Source organism: Botryllus schlosseri, chromosome 3 (assembly GCF_051294905.1).
Source record: "Botryllus schlosseri isolate E-star chromosome 3, Bs_hap1, whole genome shotgun sequence".
NCBI lineage: Eukaryota > Metazoa > Chordata > Ascidiacea > Stolidobranchia > Styelidae > Botryllus > Botryllus schlosseri.
The window spans coordinates 30,366,444-30,385,263 of record NC_137238.1 but is presented as its reverse complement, the minus strand read 5'-3'; the positions used below and the strand labels follow the sequence as shown (position 1 = coordinate 30,385,263).

Genomic DNA, 18,820 nt, shown 5'->3' with positions numbered 1-18,820 from the left:
TGAGGGGGTCTGATCTCGAAGGGGGCCCAAAATTATTTCATGAATTAGCATAAATTATAGCGTATTTTTTGAAAATTTATGCAATTCGTCACACATCTTGATTACTGGGTACTCTTCCCCAAGGAAAAATACGCAAGATTTATAGAAATGGGCATATCAGCGTTGGCCATGGCCGCACCACAACGCACCAAGACATATAAAGTTTTAGGCCATGTAACATGTGACTCCAAGAAGTGTGTCAGAACGATTGGCAGCGAGAAAGGCCTGGCCGTAAAGGATTGCTTTTATGCTGACCTAAAACTTCGAAATACCAAAAACTTCGTTATATATACTAAATACATATAGGTTTAATTGTCCACATAGGCTCCTAAATGACTGGCACCGAATATTCTTGTCTTGGCAATCTGAACCTCATAAGACAAATACCATCCCGCAGGAAAGAAAATTATATGCCAGTGAAGAAATACCAATCTGAAATCGTGTGATCTGTCAGTTTAGTAGGTTTAGGCAATTCTACATATTTTGATATAGCAGACAGGAGGTCACGAAATAACATCATGTAAAAAAGTCATACCTAGGGGTCCGCCCGCCCGAAGATGTTTAATTTTAGGGGGTCCGCAGTTTCAAAGACACCTCTCACTCAGCTCTACCGGTAAATCTGATTACGTGGGCAAAGAGGACAACCATGCAATTCCCGATCTTATTCACCGATTTTATCATGAATTAGCGAAATATTCGCGCGTCCCGCTGTCTCACTAAACAGTACAACTTTAATTTCGTGGCAAAAGCGAACGTGATGCGGGGGCAGTTTATCACCCTATGGGAGCCCGGGGTCCTGACGAAGTGCAGCTGTTACGTTCCAGCCAACGGGTATACCCCCGAAGATGTTTAATTACTATTGAGGGGCCCATACCTTTTCAAACTCACCTCACTCAGCTCTACCGGTAAATCAGAATACGTGAACAGAGACAGGATGAAAATTGATAGCAATACATGCAACTCCCGATCATATTGACCGATTCAGTCATGAAACCAAAGAAATTTCTCGCTCTTCGCGCGTTTAGGCGTGAAAAGCTGATTCACTCAACGGACACCCAATGCAGCTGTTAAGTAGCGGTAAACAGTGTACAGTTTTGAAATCTCGCCAGGGCAATAAAACTACTCCGAAATAGCCATGATAACTGTTTGGGTTCGTTTCATAGCCGTAGTATTCGTGCGGCCCCGACCGTACTCTGAAATTCTAAATTTGGCTCTCAACCCGAAAAAGTTTGGGAACCACTGGTTTAAATCCCTTTAGAGTGCCGTTAACTCTTGAAAAGAGGCACCCGAAAAGTCTTCGAGTTGAATAAATATTTTACTACAATGGATGTTGTATTGAAAGCTATCTTCAAGTTCTGTACCACAAACCAACTGCTGTATATCTTGTTAATGGGGTAATATCAGTAGCAAGCATAGATACCCGGTTCACACCATGATCAAAATCAATGTAGCAATACTCGGATGCCGAATACATTTTCCGGTCTATCATACGAAAATGGTGATTTAAGTCTGATTTGATCTGCATCTTCCTTGCCCGGCGGCATATGCACATAATGTAATCATGGTATGCATATGCGCAGATCGTGTGTATGTATATCATGATTCGGTGTATATGCTGCAAAAACATCAAAGACAAAAATACACCTACCTTTCCTTATATTCCCTGGTAAGTCCTCGGCGAAATTGTTGGCAAAGGCGGACGATATTGATTTTATGGGATTATTATATCATTTAATTGCCCCAGTTGATATATTTGGCGACGTTTAAAACGTCAATATTAGAGCCCGACCGATATTGGATTTCTGAGCCGATACCGATAAGACCGATATCCAGTACCTCCACCGATAACACCGATATATTCAGCCGATATTCAAAAGATATGGAATCTACCTCAAGGTCCATATTTAACACATCAGAGTATTTCTTTCAACAACTTTACAGCCATTGATATGCTTGAACATGAAATAAATGATCCAGGAACTATAAAAATATATCAAAAGCACCAATCCAGCAATTGCAGATTACAGTTCACGAAGCACAATTTCTCGGAGTGAACTTCTGTGGTCTTCCATAGATGATGTATATAGTACTAAACACATTGAGCAGTCTTTCACTTGGTACCATAGTTAGTGGCACAGCAAGAATTGGATATCTTTCTTCCTTACGGTTCCACCGCCCCAAGCAGGGGATCTTTCCTTCAATGGTTTCACCATATATTGATATTAATATTGATATTCTTCTGGCAATGCACCTGGAGCCTTCAGCAAATCATTAACAAATAGCTGAAGAGAATGTGCAAAACAACTCAAATTGTCCAAGTCTGCAACTGCTCCATCCGGCCCCCTGGGCCTTGACCATGACCAGCATTTCAACAATCAACATTTTACGCTCTTGTGTCAGAATTGGCCAATGTCATCATGGCATCAAAAATATTGGTATCAATTATTGGCTTTACTCCACGTTTGCTTGATTTTCTTGCCCTCATGCTTGCATATTTCCTATCATGGTGGCCCCGCAGGCCTCAGTCAGACGACTTCATACATTACTGGAATAATTAGCTCTGTTGGTACCGAACCGAGATATGTTTCGACGCGACGCTTTTCTCTGTCATTACGAGGGTCAGTCCAGCATGATTGAAGTTCTCATTTCTCTTACTGATTGAAATCTTCTGCAGACAACTATCCATCCAGCTGCTCTCTGTCGTTGGTGATCGATTACTGCAGGGGGATTCCCCCGAAGTCAGTGGGGCATAACGGTGGTTAGTTATCTATAATATTTTTCAGATAGGCACGCCTACTGCCCTGTATGCAGTATGCACTATATGCAGCTTGGCCATTTATTTTTATAATTTACCGTTCTCACGTCTTCTATCGACTTCTCTGACTCCCTGCCACCATGTTGTGACGTCACGAAAATGGCCGATATTTTTTTACCTTCAATGGCCGATACCGATATTTCTCTCCAAGCGTGATATCGACTCGATATTATCGGCGAGCCGATAATCGGTCGGGCTCTAGTCAATATATACTTCAGCATTGTGACGCTATGTTGCCCGAGTCGTCACTATAGGTATCGTGTACAAGGCTATCATTTCATTGAAGGATAGGGTTGGAATTAGCAATATGACGTCACTTGACGTCACGAGGTTCACGTTCGTGTTCACACAGAACCTTTCAAAAAGGTTCGCGTTCACACGAACCTGAACCTTTCAGAGGTTCACACCATCCCTAATATCTATGCTTCAGAATTAAAATTTACATTAAATACGATTAACCCTTGTATAGGTGGATAAATACGCGTTTAATATATCGATTCAGGAATCCGGCCCGTCAGTACTTCAATTCTCCATTTCCGTCCCGCCAACTGGAGAAGTTGCCCGCCCCTGTTCTACTTTATAGGCCTACTGTTGTAGATGGCCCATAGTCTTAATTGTAGATCATAAACCATCGAATGAAACAAATTAGTTGACATATCGCGATGAACAAAACACCCCTAAAACAGTGACATATTTTAGTAGGTCCGAAGTTTGTTTACAAGCCCACGCTGATATCTCTTGACGACGTAACGCTGTGGTTCAAAACTTATGTGTGGGTTCGCGAGACGCCACAGATGTGTTACTATCACTGCAGCACTATACTATGAACCTCAATGCGGCCAGCAAAAAATTGCTTTAAGCTGATTAACGTATTTTTTCTATGCTTGCCAAGTTACTTCGTAAGGACAGATAGTTCCCACCAAAGACGTAGAAAAGTAGGAATACTACAATTCTAACATTATGTGCAACAATACCTACTTTAAATACTCGAAAATTCAGTTTATTAATGTCTCAAAATGTCATAATTTTCAATTTTTGTGCCTTCCTTTGGTCAACAAATAGTCACCTTGATGATTAGGATATAATCTTCGAGTGCAGTGTTCCTGTACGTGCTCTGTGTGTAGTTACGAAGAGTTCAGCAGCTTAGACAAAAGCTGCTGGAGTAAACCAGACGATGCTCATGTTAAATAGATGTTGTGTGATAATAATCCGAGAAAATCGCATGTAATGACTTCCAAGTTCAACAACTGATATAAATATTCATGCAACTGCTACATTCACAGAGTCTACGATTCGAAAACTTCTCTTGGTAGTTTACGGAGTGGAAGTTTCTGTAAGCGAAATAATCGTTGAAACGATAAGCGAAATGTAAGCTGTAACGCGGCTACAGAGGTCGAATATCATTCAATATTAGTATATTCAGATTGGAATAATTACACTGGCAAACAAAAAAACTTTTTTTTTTAGTGCCAAATATATTTTAGTGGTTTCTAGGTATGTTTGGGCTGCTGAGTTCGAAACTGACATCCGTTTTTCTGAATTAGCTCTACTTTTTGAGATATCGATATTTTTTAGTTATTTAGTTATTTTATTTAATCGTCGGGTGTAGAATACTTGGAATTACGCAGATTTAGAATCTTCACGGCGATATGTGCCTCACTCTGAGAAAGTACCCGACTTGAAGACAAAAACTGCCATTGAACTGGAGCTTTAATAACATTTTACCGTACAAGAGAAAAGGAATTACTTCAGCATTTTAGCCAACAAGATGAACTTTTTTATTGTAAAGACATCGAATGACTTTTACTGAAAATGGAGGTAGATGATTGATTAACGTGCTTTGACAGCTTACTAACTGAACTTTCAGCGTTATTGGTCGTAGTGTTTGGGGTTTGACGGCACCTGTTTTTGATTTACAAAAATATGTTGTTTACCGCTAATATCAAGTCATTTTATAATTTTTGCTTGATTTTCACATGAAACAGGACTCGCGTACAGAAGGCAATCTGTGTTAACGTTGCGTCTTCAACGATAACGCTTCAGACATAGAAACAATACTGTATGCACACACTTGAAGACACATATGTGAACTCATCGTAGTTGTAGAATATGAAATGAAACTTACCTATGCCAAAATTTGCGTATTTTGAGCACTTTTTCAAACAAAAATGTGAAATATCTCAAACATTAGGATCTAATCGAAAAGACGAATGTCATTTTCGGATTCAGCGACATAATAATGCCCTTAAACCGTAGTATACGAAGATCCATAGTACACAAACAGCATTTTATATATGTCACAATATTTTTAGCACTTTTCGAACCAAAAATATGGAATATTTAAAAACAAAATCGAGCCAATTAAGATAAACTGATGTCATTTTTGGATTCAGCGACCTAAAAATACTCTAAAACCGTTGAAACTTTCTTGGCACCAAAATGTGTGTTGATCAGTGTTATCGTTAATATTATTTTGCTTCTTATGAGAGTTGCACAACATTTTTGTCCTCATATAGATGTCGACATGGAAATGTTAACATGGACCTGTCAGTGAACGATATACTGACGTATGCAATCGATTTTACTAACCGAAAGTTAGATCGTTGTCGGTTCTGGCAAAATTGCCAAAGTATGGAATGCATCACGGAAAAAAAATCCATACCATACTTGGAAAATCCCATTCCTTACCATACTTGCACTTTTCCATATTCCATTCCGAAATTCCGTTCCATATCATATCATACCATACCATGCCCCGCTTGTAGCAGAATCCACTTATTCGCTTTCATAAGACACCGCTTATACGGATGAGATGGCAATGGCGAGGAGGAGCCTAGATACTGGTGCGGAGCGGATCGACAAATGCTCTGGTCCGACTCCGATCTGACTCCGACCAAAAATGAAAAAGTCCGGCCAGATATCAAATCTAGCCCGGTCCATGCTGCGTCCTATACGGTACGGTGGTTTCGTGAAGTTATAAATATAGCTCATTTTTTCGCACTGGCTTGGCTTTTATTTGCGTGTGGTTGGTAGGTATTTAGTTACAAAAGCCATGCTTATCAATAAAATACTGACCCGGCTTCGATCTGGCTCCGGCCAAAATAAGAAAAAATCCGTCCGGATATTCAATCCAGCTCCGGTCCATACTCAGCATTACTAGACACACCTCCAACACTTAAGTAGGAATTCTGGAGTGTTTGAAAAGTTGATCAAATCGGCCGTGCACCGTTGTTATTATAGTGTAAATGCGCATGTGGTGTATACAACCAAACCACTTCTGCCAAACTTCCGAAAGGATGTACTTCCTGCTTTAAATGCAAGTAACGTCGTCTACGAATTTAAGTGCCACTGTGATAGTAGGTATGTGGGACGTACATCACAAAGATTGTTTGAACGGATAACGCAACACATTCCCAAATTGATTCGCTCAAAAACTTGCGCAAATGACCGTACGGAGTTCGCACGACAATGCAAATCAGCCGCCAAAACCGACTGTTACGACGATTACCAAGCATACGCTTCGGCAATTGGCCAACATTTAAGTGAGAACCCTTCTTGTGCTCAAAACTATAATGACCAAATGTTTACAGTCATTGCGCGAGGCAGATCCTTGTTTCATTTGAAAGTCCTAGAATCAACAATCATCCAATTGACCAAGCCTATTTTATGTAGACAAAAAGATTTTCTGTATAACTTACAATTTTCCCATTAGTGCGTTCTAATTCGTGTTTGTTATTGTTTGGTTTCAAAATGCTATGTTACTAGTATCGTACTCTTCAAGTTTGTTATTGTTGCCATCGTTACATTGCGGACTTCATGGTATGTAATTTCTGATTGTTGCGTCATACTTCGCCTTTTTGGTTTTGCTTTTCATTCTGTTTAAATCAGTGATTCCCAAGTGCGGCCCCGAGGGCCGCATGCGGCCCCCAGATAGCCTTCTTGCGGCCCCCAAAATATATTAGGAAATCGATTTATGACAAAAATTAAAATTTATATTTTTAAAATACTCTTGCTTTGCTTGGCCTCTGTAGCTTTTAATTATAGAATTCCAGGAAAGTTGTGAGTATAGACTGCTAACGTTACGTCACTGCTGTTGCAATGCAATGTGCCCTAACTTTCCAGTTGAACGAGCAGTAGCTATCGATATAAATAGGTATTGATAAAAGCGGAGGAAAATCCTGAAAAAATGGTAAATTTTTCCCACTTCGTGGTCGCTTGACTAAATAAGAAGAAGAAGCTCAACTCCTGGAAAATACAGTTTTTCTTTCACATTAACAGGTGGTTGACTGAAAAAAGGTCAACTTCCGGTCCAGCTCCCGAAATAGCCGCCGTAGCGTTCCTACAGTGCTGACTTAATGTATATCAGTCGAATTTGGCCCTAATTGTAACCAGAATTCTCTAAAAAGAAGACAAAATCTTAAAAAAGAAAACATTTGTGGGTCCTCCGAGGACACTTTTAAAAAAATCAAAAAAGAGGACAAACCATCTTAAAAGATGTCGTATCGTAACCCTATGATAACCAGATGTGCAACACGTGACTCACGGTTGAATACGCCGAGATGAATACTGCTTAGCCGCCTAAAAGCAGCATAATTGGTAGTCCTATAGTCAGGGCCCCCAAACCCCCCAATTGAGGGGGTCTGATCTCGAAGGGGGCCCAAAATTATTTCATGAATTAGCATAAATTATAGCGTATTTTTTGAAAATTTATGCAATTCGTCACACATCTTGATTACTGGGTACTCTTCCCCAAGGAAAAATACGCAAGATTTATAGAAATGGGCATATCAGCGTTGGCCATGGCCGCACCACAACGCACCAAGACATATAAAGTTTTAGGCCATGTAACATGTGACTCCAAGAAGTGTGTCAGAACGATTGGCAGCGAGAAAGGCCTGGCCGTAAAGGATTGCTTTTATGCTGACCTAAAACTTCGAAATACCAAAAACTTCGTTATATATACTAAATACATATAGGTTTAATTGTCCACATAGGCTCCTAAATGACTGGCACCGAATATTCTTGTCTTGGCAATCTGAACCTCATAAGACAAATACCATCCCGCAGGAAAGAAAATTATATGCCAGTGAAGAAATACCAATCTGAAATCGTGTGATCTGTCAGTTTAGTAGGTTTAGGCAATTCTACATATTTTGATATAGCAGACAGGAGGTCACGAAATAACATCATGTAAAAAAGTCATACCTAGGGGTCCGCCCGCCCGAAGATGTTTAATTTTAGGGGGTCCGCAGTTTCAAAGACACCTCTCACTCAGCTCTACCGGTAAATCTGATTACGTGGGCAAAGAGGACAACCATGCAATTCCCGATCTTATTCACCGATTTTATCATGAATTAGCGAAATATTCGCGCGTCCCGCTGTCTCACTAAACAGTACAACTTTAATTTCGTGGCAAAAGCGAACGTGATGCGGGGGCAGTTTATCACCCTATGGGAGCCCGGGGTCCTGACGAAGTGCAGCTGTTACGTTCCAGCCAACGGGTATACCCCCGAAGATGTTTAATTACTATTGAGGGGCCCATACCTTTTCAAACTCACCTCACTCAGCTCTACCGGTAAATCAGAATACGTGAACAGAGACAGGATGAAAATTGATAGCAATACATGCAACTCCCGATCATATTGACCGATTCAGTCATGAAACCAAAGAAATTTCTCGCTCTTCGCGCGTTTAGGCGTGAAAAGCTGATTCACTCAACGGACACCCAACGCAGCTGTTAAGTAGCGGTAAACAGTGTACAGTTTTGAAATCTCGCCAGGGCAATAAAACTACTCCGAAATAGCCATGATAACTGTTTGGGTTCGTTTCATAGCCGTAGTATTCGTGCGGCCCCGACCGTACTCTGAAATTCTAAATTTGGCTCTCAACCCGAAAAAGTTTGGGAACCACTGGTTTAAATCCCTTTAGAGTGCCGTTAACTCTTGAAAAGAGGCACCCGAAAAGTCTTCGAGTTGAATAAATATTTTACTACAATGGATGTTGTATTGAAAGCTATCTTCAAGTTCTGTACCACAAACCAACTGCTGTATATCTTGTTAATGGGGTAATATCAGTAGCAAGCATAGATACCCGGTTCACACCATGATCAAAATCAATGTAGCAATACTCGGATGCCGAATACATTTTCCGGTCTATCATACGAAAATGGTGATTTAAGTCTGATTTGATCTGCATCTTCCTTGCCCGGCGGCATATGCACATAATGTAATCATGGTATGCATATGCGCAGATCGTGTGTATGTATATCATGATTCGGTGTATATGCTGCAAAAACATCAAAGACAAAAATACACCTACCTTTCCTTATATTCCCTGGTAAGTCCTCGGCGAAATTGTTGGCAAAGGCGGACGATATTGATTTTATGGGATTATTATATCATTTAATTGCCCCAGTTGATATATTTGGCGACGTTTAAAACGTCAATATTAGAGCCCGACCGATATTGGATTTCTGAGCCGATACCGATAAGACCGATATCCAGTACCTCCACCGATAACACCGATATATTCAGCCGATATTCAAAAGATATGGAATCTACCTCAAGGTCCATATTTAACACATCAGAGTATTTCTTTCAACAACTTTACAGCCATTGATATGCTTGAACATGAAATAAATGATCCAGGAACTATAAAAATATATCAAAAGCACCAATCCAGCAATTGCAGATTACAGTTCACGAAGCACAATTTCTCGGAGTGAACTTCTGTGGTCTTCCATAGATGATGTATATAGTACTAAACACATTGAGCAGTCTTTCACTTGGTACCATAGTTAGTGGCACAGCAAGAATTGGATATCTTTCTTCCTTACGGTTCCACCGCCCCAAGCAGGGGATCTTTCCTTCAATGGTTTCACCATATATTGATATTAATATTGATATTCTTCTGGCAATGCACCTGGAGCCTTCAGCAAATCATTAACAAATAGCTGAAGAGAATGTGCAAAACAACTCAAATTGTCCAAGTCTGCAACTGCTCCATCCGGCCCCCTGGGCCTTGACCATGACCAGCATTTCAACAATCAACATTTTACGCTCTTGTGTCAGAATTGGCCAATGTCATCATGGCATCAAAAATATTGGTATCAATTATTGGCTTTACTCCACGTTTGCTTGATTTTCTTGCCCTCATGCTTGCATATTTCCTATCATGGTGGCCCCGCAGGCCTCAGTCAGACGACTTCATACATTACTGGAATAATTAGCTCTGTTGGTACCGAACCGAGATATGTTTCGACGCGACGCTTTTCTCTGTCATTACGAGGGTCAGTCCAGCATGATTGAAGTTCTCATTTCTCTTACTGATTGAAATCTTCTGCAGACAACTATCCATCCAGCTGCTCTCTGTCGTTGGTGATCGATTACTGCAGGGGGATTCCCCCGAAGTCAGTGGGGCATAACGGTGGTTAGTTATCTATAATATTTTTCAGATAGGCACGCCTACTGCCCTGTATGCAGTATGCACTATATGCAGCTTGGCCATTTATTTTTATAATTTACCGTTCTCACGTCTTCTATCGACTTCTCTGACTCCCTGCCACCATGTTGTGACGTCACGAAAATGGCCGATATTTTTTTACCTTCAATGGCCGATACCGATATTTCTCTCCAAGCGTGATATCGACTCGATATTATCGGCGAGCCGATAATCGGTCGGGCTCTAGTCAATATATACTTCAGCATTGTGACGCTATGTTGCCCGAGTCGTCACTATAGGTATCGTGTACAAGGCTATCATTTCATTGAAGGATAGGGTTGGAATTAGCAATATGACGTCACTTGACGTCACGAGGTTCACGTTCGTGTTCACACAGAACCTTTCAAAAAGGTTCGCGTTCACACGAACCTGAACCTTTCAGAGGTTCACACCATCCCTAATATCTATGCTTCAGAATTAAAATTTACATTAAATACGATTAACCCTTGTATAGGTGGATAAATACGCGTTTAATATATCGATTCAGGAATCCGGCCCGTCAGTACTTCAATTCTCCATTTCCGTCCCGCCAACTGGAGAAGTTGCCCGCCCCTGTTCTACTTTATAGGCCTACTGTTGTAGATGGCCCATAGTCTTAATTGTAGATCATAAACCATCGAATGAAACAAATTAGTTGACATATCGCGATGAACAAAACACCCCTAAAACAGTGACATATTTTAGTAGGTCCGAAGTTTGTTTACAAGCCCACGCTGATATCTCTTGACGACGTAACGCTGTGGTTCAAAACTTATGTGTGGGTTCGCGAGACGCCACAGATGTGTTACTATCACTGCAGCACTATACTATGAACCTCAATGCGGCCAGCAAAAAATTGCTTTAAGCTGATTAACGTATTTTTTCTATGCTTGCCAAGTTACTTCGTAAGGACAGATAGTTCCCACCAAAGACGTAGAAAAGTAGGAATACTACAATTCTAACATTATGTGCAACAATACCTACTTTAAATACTCGAAAATTCAGTTTATTAATGTCTCAAAATGTCATAATTTTCAATTTTTGTGCCTTCCTTTGGTCAACAAATAGTCACCTTGATGATTAGGATATAATCTTCGAGTGCAGTGTTCCTGTACGTGCTCTGTGTGTAGTTACGAAGAGTTCAGCAGCTTAGACAAAAGCTGCTGGAGTAAACCAGACGATGCTCATGTTAAATAGATGTTGTGTGATAATAATCCGAGAAAATCGCATGTAATGACTTCCAAGTTCAACAACTGATATAAATATTCATGCAACTGCTACATTCACAGAGTCTACGATTCGAAAACTTCTCTTGGTAGTTTACGGAGTGGAAGTTTCTGTAAGCGAAATAATCGTTGAAACGATAAGCGAAATGTAAGCTGTAACGCGGCTACAGAGGTCGAATATCATTCAATATTAGTATATTCAGATTGGAATAATTACACTGGCAAACAAAAAAACTTTTTTTTTTAGTGCCAAATATATTTTAGTGGTTTCTAGGTATGTTTGGGCTGCTGAGTTCGAAACTGACATCCGTTTTTCTGAATTAGCTCTACTTTTTGAGATATCGATATTTTTTAGTTATTTAGTTATTTTATTTAATCGTCGGGTGTAGAATACTTGGAATTACGCAGATTTAGAATCTTCACGGCGATATGTGCCTCACTCTGAGAAAGTACCCGACTTGAAGACAAAAACTGCCATTGAACTGGAGCTTTAATAACATTTTACCGTACAAGAGAAAAGGAATTACTTCAGCATTTTAGCCAACAAGATGAACTTTTTTATTGTAAAGACATCGAATGACTTTTACTGAAAATGGAGGTAGATGATTGATTAACGTGCTTTGACAGCTTACTAACTGAACTTTCAGCGTTATTGGTCGTAGTGTTTGGGGTTTGACGGCACCTGTTTTTGATTTACAAAAATATGTTGTTTACCGCTAATATCAAGTCATTTTATAATTTTTGCTTGATTTTCACATGAAACAGGACTCGCGTACAGAAGGCAATCTGTGTTAACGTTGCGTCTTCAACGATAACGCTTCAGACATAGAAACAGTACTGTATGCACACACTTGAAGACACATATGTGAACTCATCGTAGTTGTAGAATATGAAATGAAACTTACCTATGCCAAAATTTGCGTATTTTGAGCACTTTTTCAAACAAAAATGTGAAATATCTCAAACATTAGGATCTAATCGAAAAGACGAATGTCATTTTCGGTTTTAGCGACATAATAATGCCCTTAAACCGTAGTATACGAAGATCCATAGTACACAAACAGCATTTTATATATGTCACAATATTTTTAGCACTTTTCGAACCAAAAATATGGAATATTTAAAAACAAAATCGAGCCAATTAAGATAAACTGATGTCATTTTTGGATTCAGCGACCTAAAAATACTCTAAAACCGTTGAAACTTTCTTGGCACCAAAATGTGTGTTGATCAGTGTTATCGTTAATATTATTTTGCTTCTTATGAGAGTTGCACAACATTTTTGTCCTCATATAGATGTCGACATGGAAATGTTAACATGGACCTGTCAGTGAACGATATACTGACGTATGCAATCGATTTTACTAACCGAAAGTTAGATCGTTGTCGGTTCTGGCAAAATTGCCAAAGTATGGAATGCATCACGGAAAAAAAATCCATACCATACTTGGAAAATCCCATTCCTTACCATACTTGCACTTTTCCATATTCCATTCCGAAATTCCGTTCCATATCATATCATACCATACCATGCCCCGCTTGTAGCAGAATCCACTTATTCGCTTTCATAAGACACCGCTTATACGGATGAGATGGCAATGGCGAGGAGGAGCCTAGATACTGGTGCGGAGCGGATCGACAAATGCTCTGGTCCGACTCCGATCTGACTCCGACCAAAAATGAAAAAGTCCGGCCAGATATCAAATCTAGCCCGGTCCATGCTCCGTCCTATACGGTACGGTGGTTTCGTGAAGTTATAAATATAGCTCATTTTTTCGCACTGGCTTGGCTTTTATTTGCGTGTGGTTGGTAGGTATTTAGTTACAAAAGCCATGCTTATCAATAAAATACTGACCCGGCTTCGATCTGGCTCCGGCCAAAATAAGAAAAAATCCGTCCGGATATTCAATCCAGCTCCGGTCCATACTCAGCATTACTAGACACACCTCCAACACTTAAGTAGGAATTCTGGAGTCCACCCCGGTTGAAATCGAACCCAGGACCCATTACTGTTGCAGCTGTGGATTATACCACTATACGCTATCTCGCCACCCGCACGGACCGGTAGGAGTAGCCCACTGGCGATCGAGTGCAAAAGTATCGAATTTCAGACAATTGGTAATTAGTGGAATACGCATCCCCGACAATTACGTTCGCACCAATAATCAGCAGTTACTTGCCTGGAAAATCTCTGAGTTCGAGTGAATTGCATTGTCACTAAATAATAATGCTTAGCGCGTGTATTCCAACATCGAAAGTTGCCTTTTTCAATGCATTTGTGGTTATGCTCTATGCCAAGGGTGGACAATTGTTTTTCTCCGCGAGCCAAATGAGAAGCAGAAAATACGTTGGCAGGCCGAGTCTAAAATTTTAGATGTATTCTCCAACGTAATAATTCTATTTCTATATTGAAATAAGTGAAATGCACTGTTAATATATATGCTGCTCACTGGATATGTTGATATCAGGGAATGAGAAAGTGACGGCTATTTACCAAAAAATAATATTTATTTGCCGTCATATTTCGAAACAATTTTGAACATTTTGAATTCTCTTTAAACCCCTATCAGCGTTTTCCTATCAAGACACTTAAATGTATTTGGGATACTACAAGCTCGTCGCTACCTTCGGTGGACTGTGCAGCTTGGTGAAACAGCCTTTGTTGTTGAGCGAAGCTTGCAGTTCTTCTAAAATTCGCCTTCCCTTGACCGAGTGTATGTTGTCATCAGACGGACTTAAATTTTACTCCTTAAACACGGCGACCTGCTCAGCCGGCTCTCCACTAACTATGTGAAGGACGGGTTTACCCCTTACTACAGTAAACAAACATTTAATGCTTCAAACCTTCTTTGAATTTCAGCTTTCGGCTTTCTTTTTTGACATGCCCGTTCATCTTCTATGGGTGATGATGACTCGTAGCAATCGCGGGCACTGATTGACTTGTTTTACAAATTAGGGATTTGGAAACGTTTCACGAAACAATTTGAAGCACAGACCGTGTGATGCGTAATGTGGCAATGGCAACAAAGAAAGTTTGAATGAATTAAACTATTTGAAAAGAGTGATTTCTTTAATTTTTACGGCATAATTAGCTATATTGAATTAATGAATAGGCTTTAAAGTAAACGAATTTCCTGTTCAGTTTACACAGCCTATGATTTTAGTCCACGGAAGGAACATTCAAAAGTAGGTTTTATGTTTTCGATTCCAGGCGACTTTTCGCGGGCCGCTAAGAATGGCTCCGCGGGCCACACTTTGCCCATGTCTGCTCTATGCTATGACACGTAGAGTATTACAACTCGTAAATCTATGCATTAGATAATTTCCTAATATGAGCATTATACGTACAAAAATTGTGTTTCTGGCAGTTTGTGTCGGCGCGGATGGCAAGTGCTCCATTGCGACGGATTCCACCATTTCCCTGGACATCTTCATTTGTGTAAATGGAGACGGCAACTTCAGCACTGTATCTTCCTTACTTTCGGCAAGTCATTATACAATGATTAACTGCTGTTACAGTGAATGTTTATTCTCATTATTAATCTTTTGTGTAAGTAAAAATCAAATTGCGACTCGAGTCGGACACGAGTCATTGCAACCCTGGAGAATGGAGAGATCATACAGAAAGAGCCTGTATTCCTACACCTTTGCCAGAATATGTCTGGATTTACTCAAATACGCAATGTCTTCTAACATTCGGGTCTTGCATATACCGTTCAGCTTTGACTCTTGCCTTTCACCTCGCTGGTAATTTTGGGATATCAAACGATGGAACAAAGGCGTTTCCGCACAAACGTAGCAGTTGCTTGGGGCGCGCCTACTGGTCTGGCGGTGAGGCCAATGGTCGAAATCAGTGTAGCAAGCACTAGTAGCAAGCACTAGGTTTTGCTGTAATTTCTTCGGCCAAGTTTCCAGACCTAGGATGTTTTGGTTTTGGTGTTCAACTGTTTTCATGGACCAACTAAATTATATCCGCATTGCGTTATTTTCTTGCTGCGTGCCGATAAATGTAATTTTGGGCGGTCTCGCCAGGCCGTCCTTGAAATTGGGAAATACCGAATTTGACAGATCCGCAGTTGCTGACAGAGAAATGTTGTCAGTTAGGTTTGAAACCTAAAGAGCATAAAAGTGTATACATGATCAATTGAATAGCGAAGAAAGAAACGAAACAAGCAGATATCCTGCAAATCTTAAATTTTTGGGATATACAACGGGACCTATCGACTATTCTTTCATAGGAATTACAAATGCAACTTTATACTGCCACTTTTGTTAAAATTAAGTGCAACTTTCTCAGGATTTTAGTGCAACAAAAACTTGCCCTACTGATTATTAGTAATGCCTTTCTTTAATTTACCACCGAAGTTGTCGTCACCAACGACCCATTACCGTATTATTTTGCATTCAGACATATCAAGCTTCTATCACCCTTTCTGGAACAGTGGTCGGTAGCATTCCGAAGAAAATTCGTAATGGTACATTGGAGTTTACCGGACTGGATCCAATCACAAATTACACTATTACTGTCGCTGATCCAATTGCCAGAAAATACATACTGCACGTGCCAAGTCCTATCAACTGTTCCACCAAAGGTAGGCTGCTGTTGACTAAAGACAGGCGACGTTATTATTAAAACTTTGACCAATCTTATTTTCATTTGATTCACTGATTCGGTAGCGTCTCTATTTTTTGTTTGGCCGATGTGGTGCGGACTGCCGTAGAGAAATTTATTTCACAAACTACATTGTCATCTTTATTTATATTTGCTCCCTATTATTTGATTCAATTTCAGTATGTTCTCAGAGAGCTGAGAAAGTTGTGCAATTGCATTCCTTTCTTGGACTTGATTAATATATTTTATATCTGTGGCATAGGTAGATGCTTGATCTATCTATAGCATTGGTTGGGAACCTGTGGCACGTGAGTCATATATGGCTATTTTGGGTTTAAGATATGGCTATTTGATATTTTTTTAGTTTTGCACTTAATTTATCAATATTGCAGCAACTGGTTAGTAAATTTTCATTACGGCCAGAATACTTATTCTCTTGACAGCATAAGCATGTCTTCGAGAGGTCAAGACAATGGGGTATCCAGGGTTAGGGGATCGTACTGCCCCCTTCTCAAAATCCCCAAATTCAACTTGCTGTCGCCAGAGGTGGTCAGTAACGAAGTACTTCTACTTTTTCGAAGTACTCAAGTAGTTTTGCTCTACTTGTACTACTTACTCAAGTAGATCTGACTTTCGCTACTTCTACTTCTACTTCACAAAATGCAGTGACTTACTTACTTACTTTTCGCTATTTACAGTTTGTCAAGTAGAAGTATTATGCTACGGTAAGGTCATTTTCGTTACGTCGAGGTCGTCCAGTCATCACAAAACACGACAGTGCGCGCGCTGCGTAATATACATCACACCTGACTGAGCATCCTGATATCGATTATGACGAAATAAAGACTCACGTGTGAAACCATCGTGACATTCAAGACATTCATCTCATCTCCACTCCACTGCTGCTGTGCTTCGCACATGTCGTTTTTTTGGCGGGGTATTGGTCTTTCTCGGTGTGGTTTGGAAAACTTGCTGCTGACTTACAGTTAAGTGTGATAAGCATAACTTCGCACGCAGTGGTTTAGGAGCATGGGTTCGCGGGCTGTCATGTTTAATGGGCACTCTTGTGTAGGGTTTCCCATCCCATTTATTGCTCTTACACTGTATGCGATGGATAGAAGTAGCTGTTCGCTTTCACATTTATTGATCGTTCTAACCATATTTGTGAGAGTTGAGTAGAAATGTATTAAGTCTCAAAATGATAATCCAATGTATAGAGCTAAATTCTGTCAGGCCTGCTCAGCATGGTACGGTATTGTTTCAAATCACGCAGGGCAGTTGACTACCGGTATCCTGTGAAAAGTATGCTATACTGCCAACTAGGGATGGTGTGAACGTGAGGTTCACGTTCGCGTTCTGTGTGTGAACCTCGGAAATTTAGAGGTTCGCGTTCACAACAGAACCTTGGTAGGTTCTGCACTGTGAACCTTTAGGTAAATTGTAATTTTCACTCCATTATAAGATCTTTGGCTTTGGCATAAAAAATCAACGCTTAACGAGCATGCACCATGCACTTCGACAACCTTAAAAGTTTTAGTTGCTTTGTTGCAAAAATTTTCTCGGAATAATCAGCCTTCCGTTTGTGAATATTTAGTGACTCTTTGCTGTGAGCTTGACCCGCAATCACACAACATCACGAGCGATATACGTAGTCAGCGAATGATGCTTATTCAACCAATCAATGACATTGATATAGTCTTCTGATGTAAAAAATCGAACGGCCGTACGGGGTCAATCTTGACTTCATATCTTTACAGTATCATTAAAACCAAATCCGTGCGATTAAGGTGCTTGCCACTGCTGCATAACTTGTTGTTGTTTGTGGTATCGGTAGTGAGTATAGAAACCCGTTGTACACTCTGCTCAATATTAATGTAGCAATACTCAGACTCCGAACACATCGTCCGGTCTGGCTAAGACCGTTAAGGCGTAAGCTTATATTCCGTGGTAAGTCCTCGTCGAAATTGTTGGCAAAGCGACGGAATGTATTGATTTTACGCAATTATTATATCCTTTGATTACCGCTGTTGATACATTTAGCGACGTTTAAAACGTCGATATGTACTTCAGCATTGTGGCATTATGTGGACCGAGTCTTCGCTATAGGTATCGTGTACATCAGTGGCTCTTAACCTTTTTTCCTCCAGCGCCCCCTTTCAAAAATTATCATGCTCCAGCGCCCCACAACCGCATATTGTAAGGAATGTAATAAAGACAATTAGTAAGAGGGAGGGCCGTAACAGCACTTCGTCAACCCTCCTAAAAACGATTGCCTTGCGCACCCATAGCGTGATAAACCAAGCTTCTGAGGGCTTCGCCCCCAAGAACCCCGTAGCGTGATTTCGATGGTCAGCAAAGTTTGCGTGGCCTGGTCGTCCTAGGTACCAAAATTTTCTATAATGCATGAATGAATAGGTGGTAATTACATACATAATTCGCTATAAACTTTTTATCCTCTCAGCCCACGTAATCAGATTTACCAGTAGCGCTGAGTGAGCTGTTGTATGGGAAGACAAAGGGCACGTAATTAATATTTAAACATATTCGGGCGTGCCCGTAGGTACAATTAATTCGTTACCAGGGCCGTAACAGCACTTCGTCAGCCCCCCAAAAAATGTTGGTCTTAGCCCCCCATCGGGTGATAAACCA

The 18,820-nt window shown here is 40.4% G+C and overlaps 2 protein-coding genes across 2 annotated transcripts in view; both read left to right on the top strand.

Moving 5' to 3' along the window:
* The window catches only part of LOC145435014 (uncharacterized), a 281,315-nt gene that overhangs the window by 189,643 nt on the left and 72,852 nt on the right, over positions 1 to 18,820 (top strand). The gene's annotated exons all lie outside the window — the stretch shown is intronic.
* LOC145435036 (uncharacterized) overlaps positions 1 to 18,820 on the top strand; it is a 131,157-nt gene that overhangs the window by 62,404 nt on the left and 49,933 nt on the right. The window contains exons 3-4 of the mRNA XM_080312317.1: positions 14,928 to 15,043; positions 15,968 to 16,151. Coding sequence (XP_080168443.1) covers positions 14,928 to 15,043; positions 15,968 to 16,151 — 300 coding nt within the window. The remainder of the gene's footprint in view (positions 1 to 14,927; positions 15,044 to 15,967; positions 16,152 to 18,820) is intronic.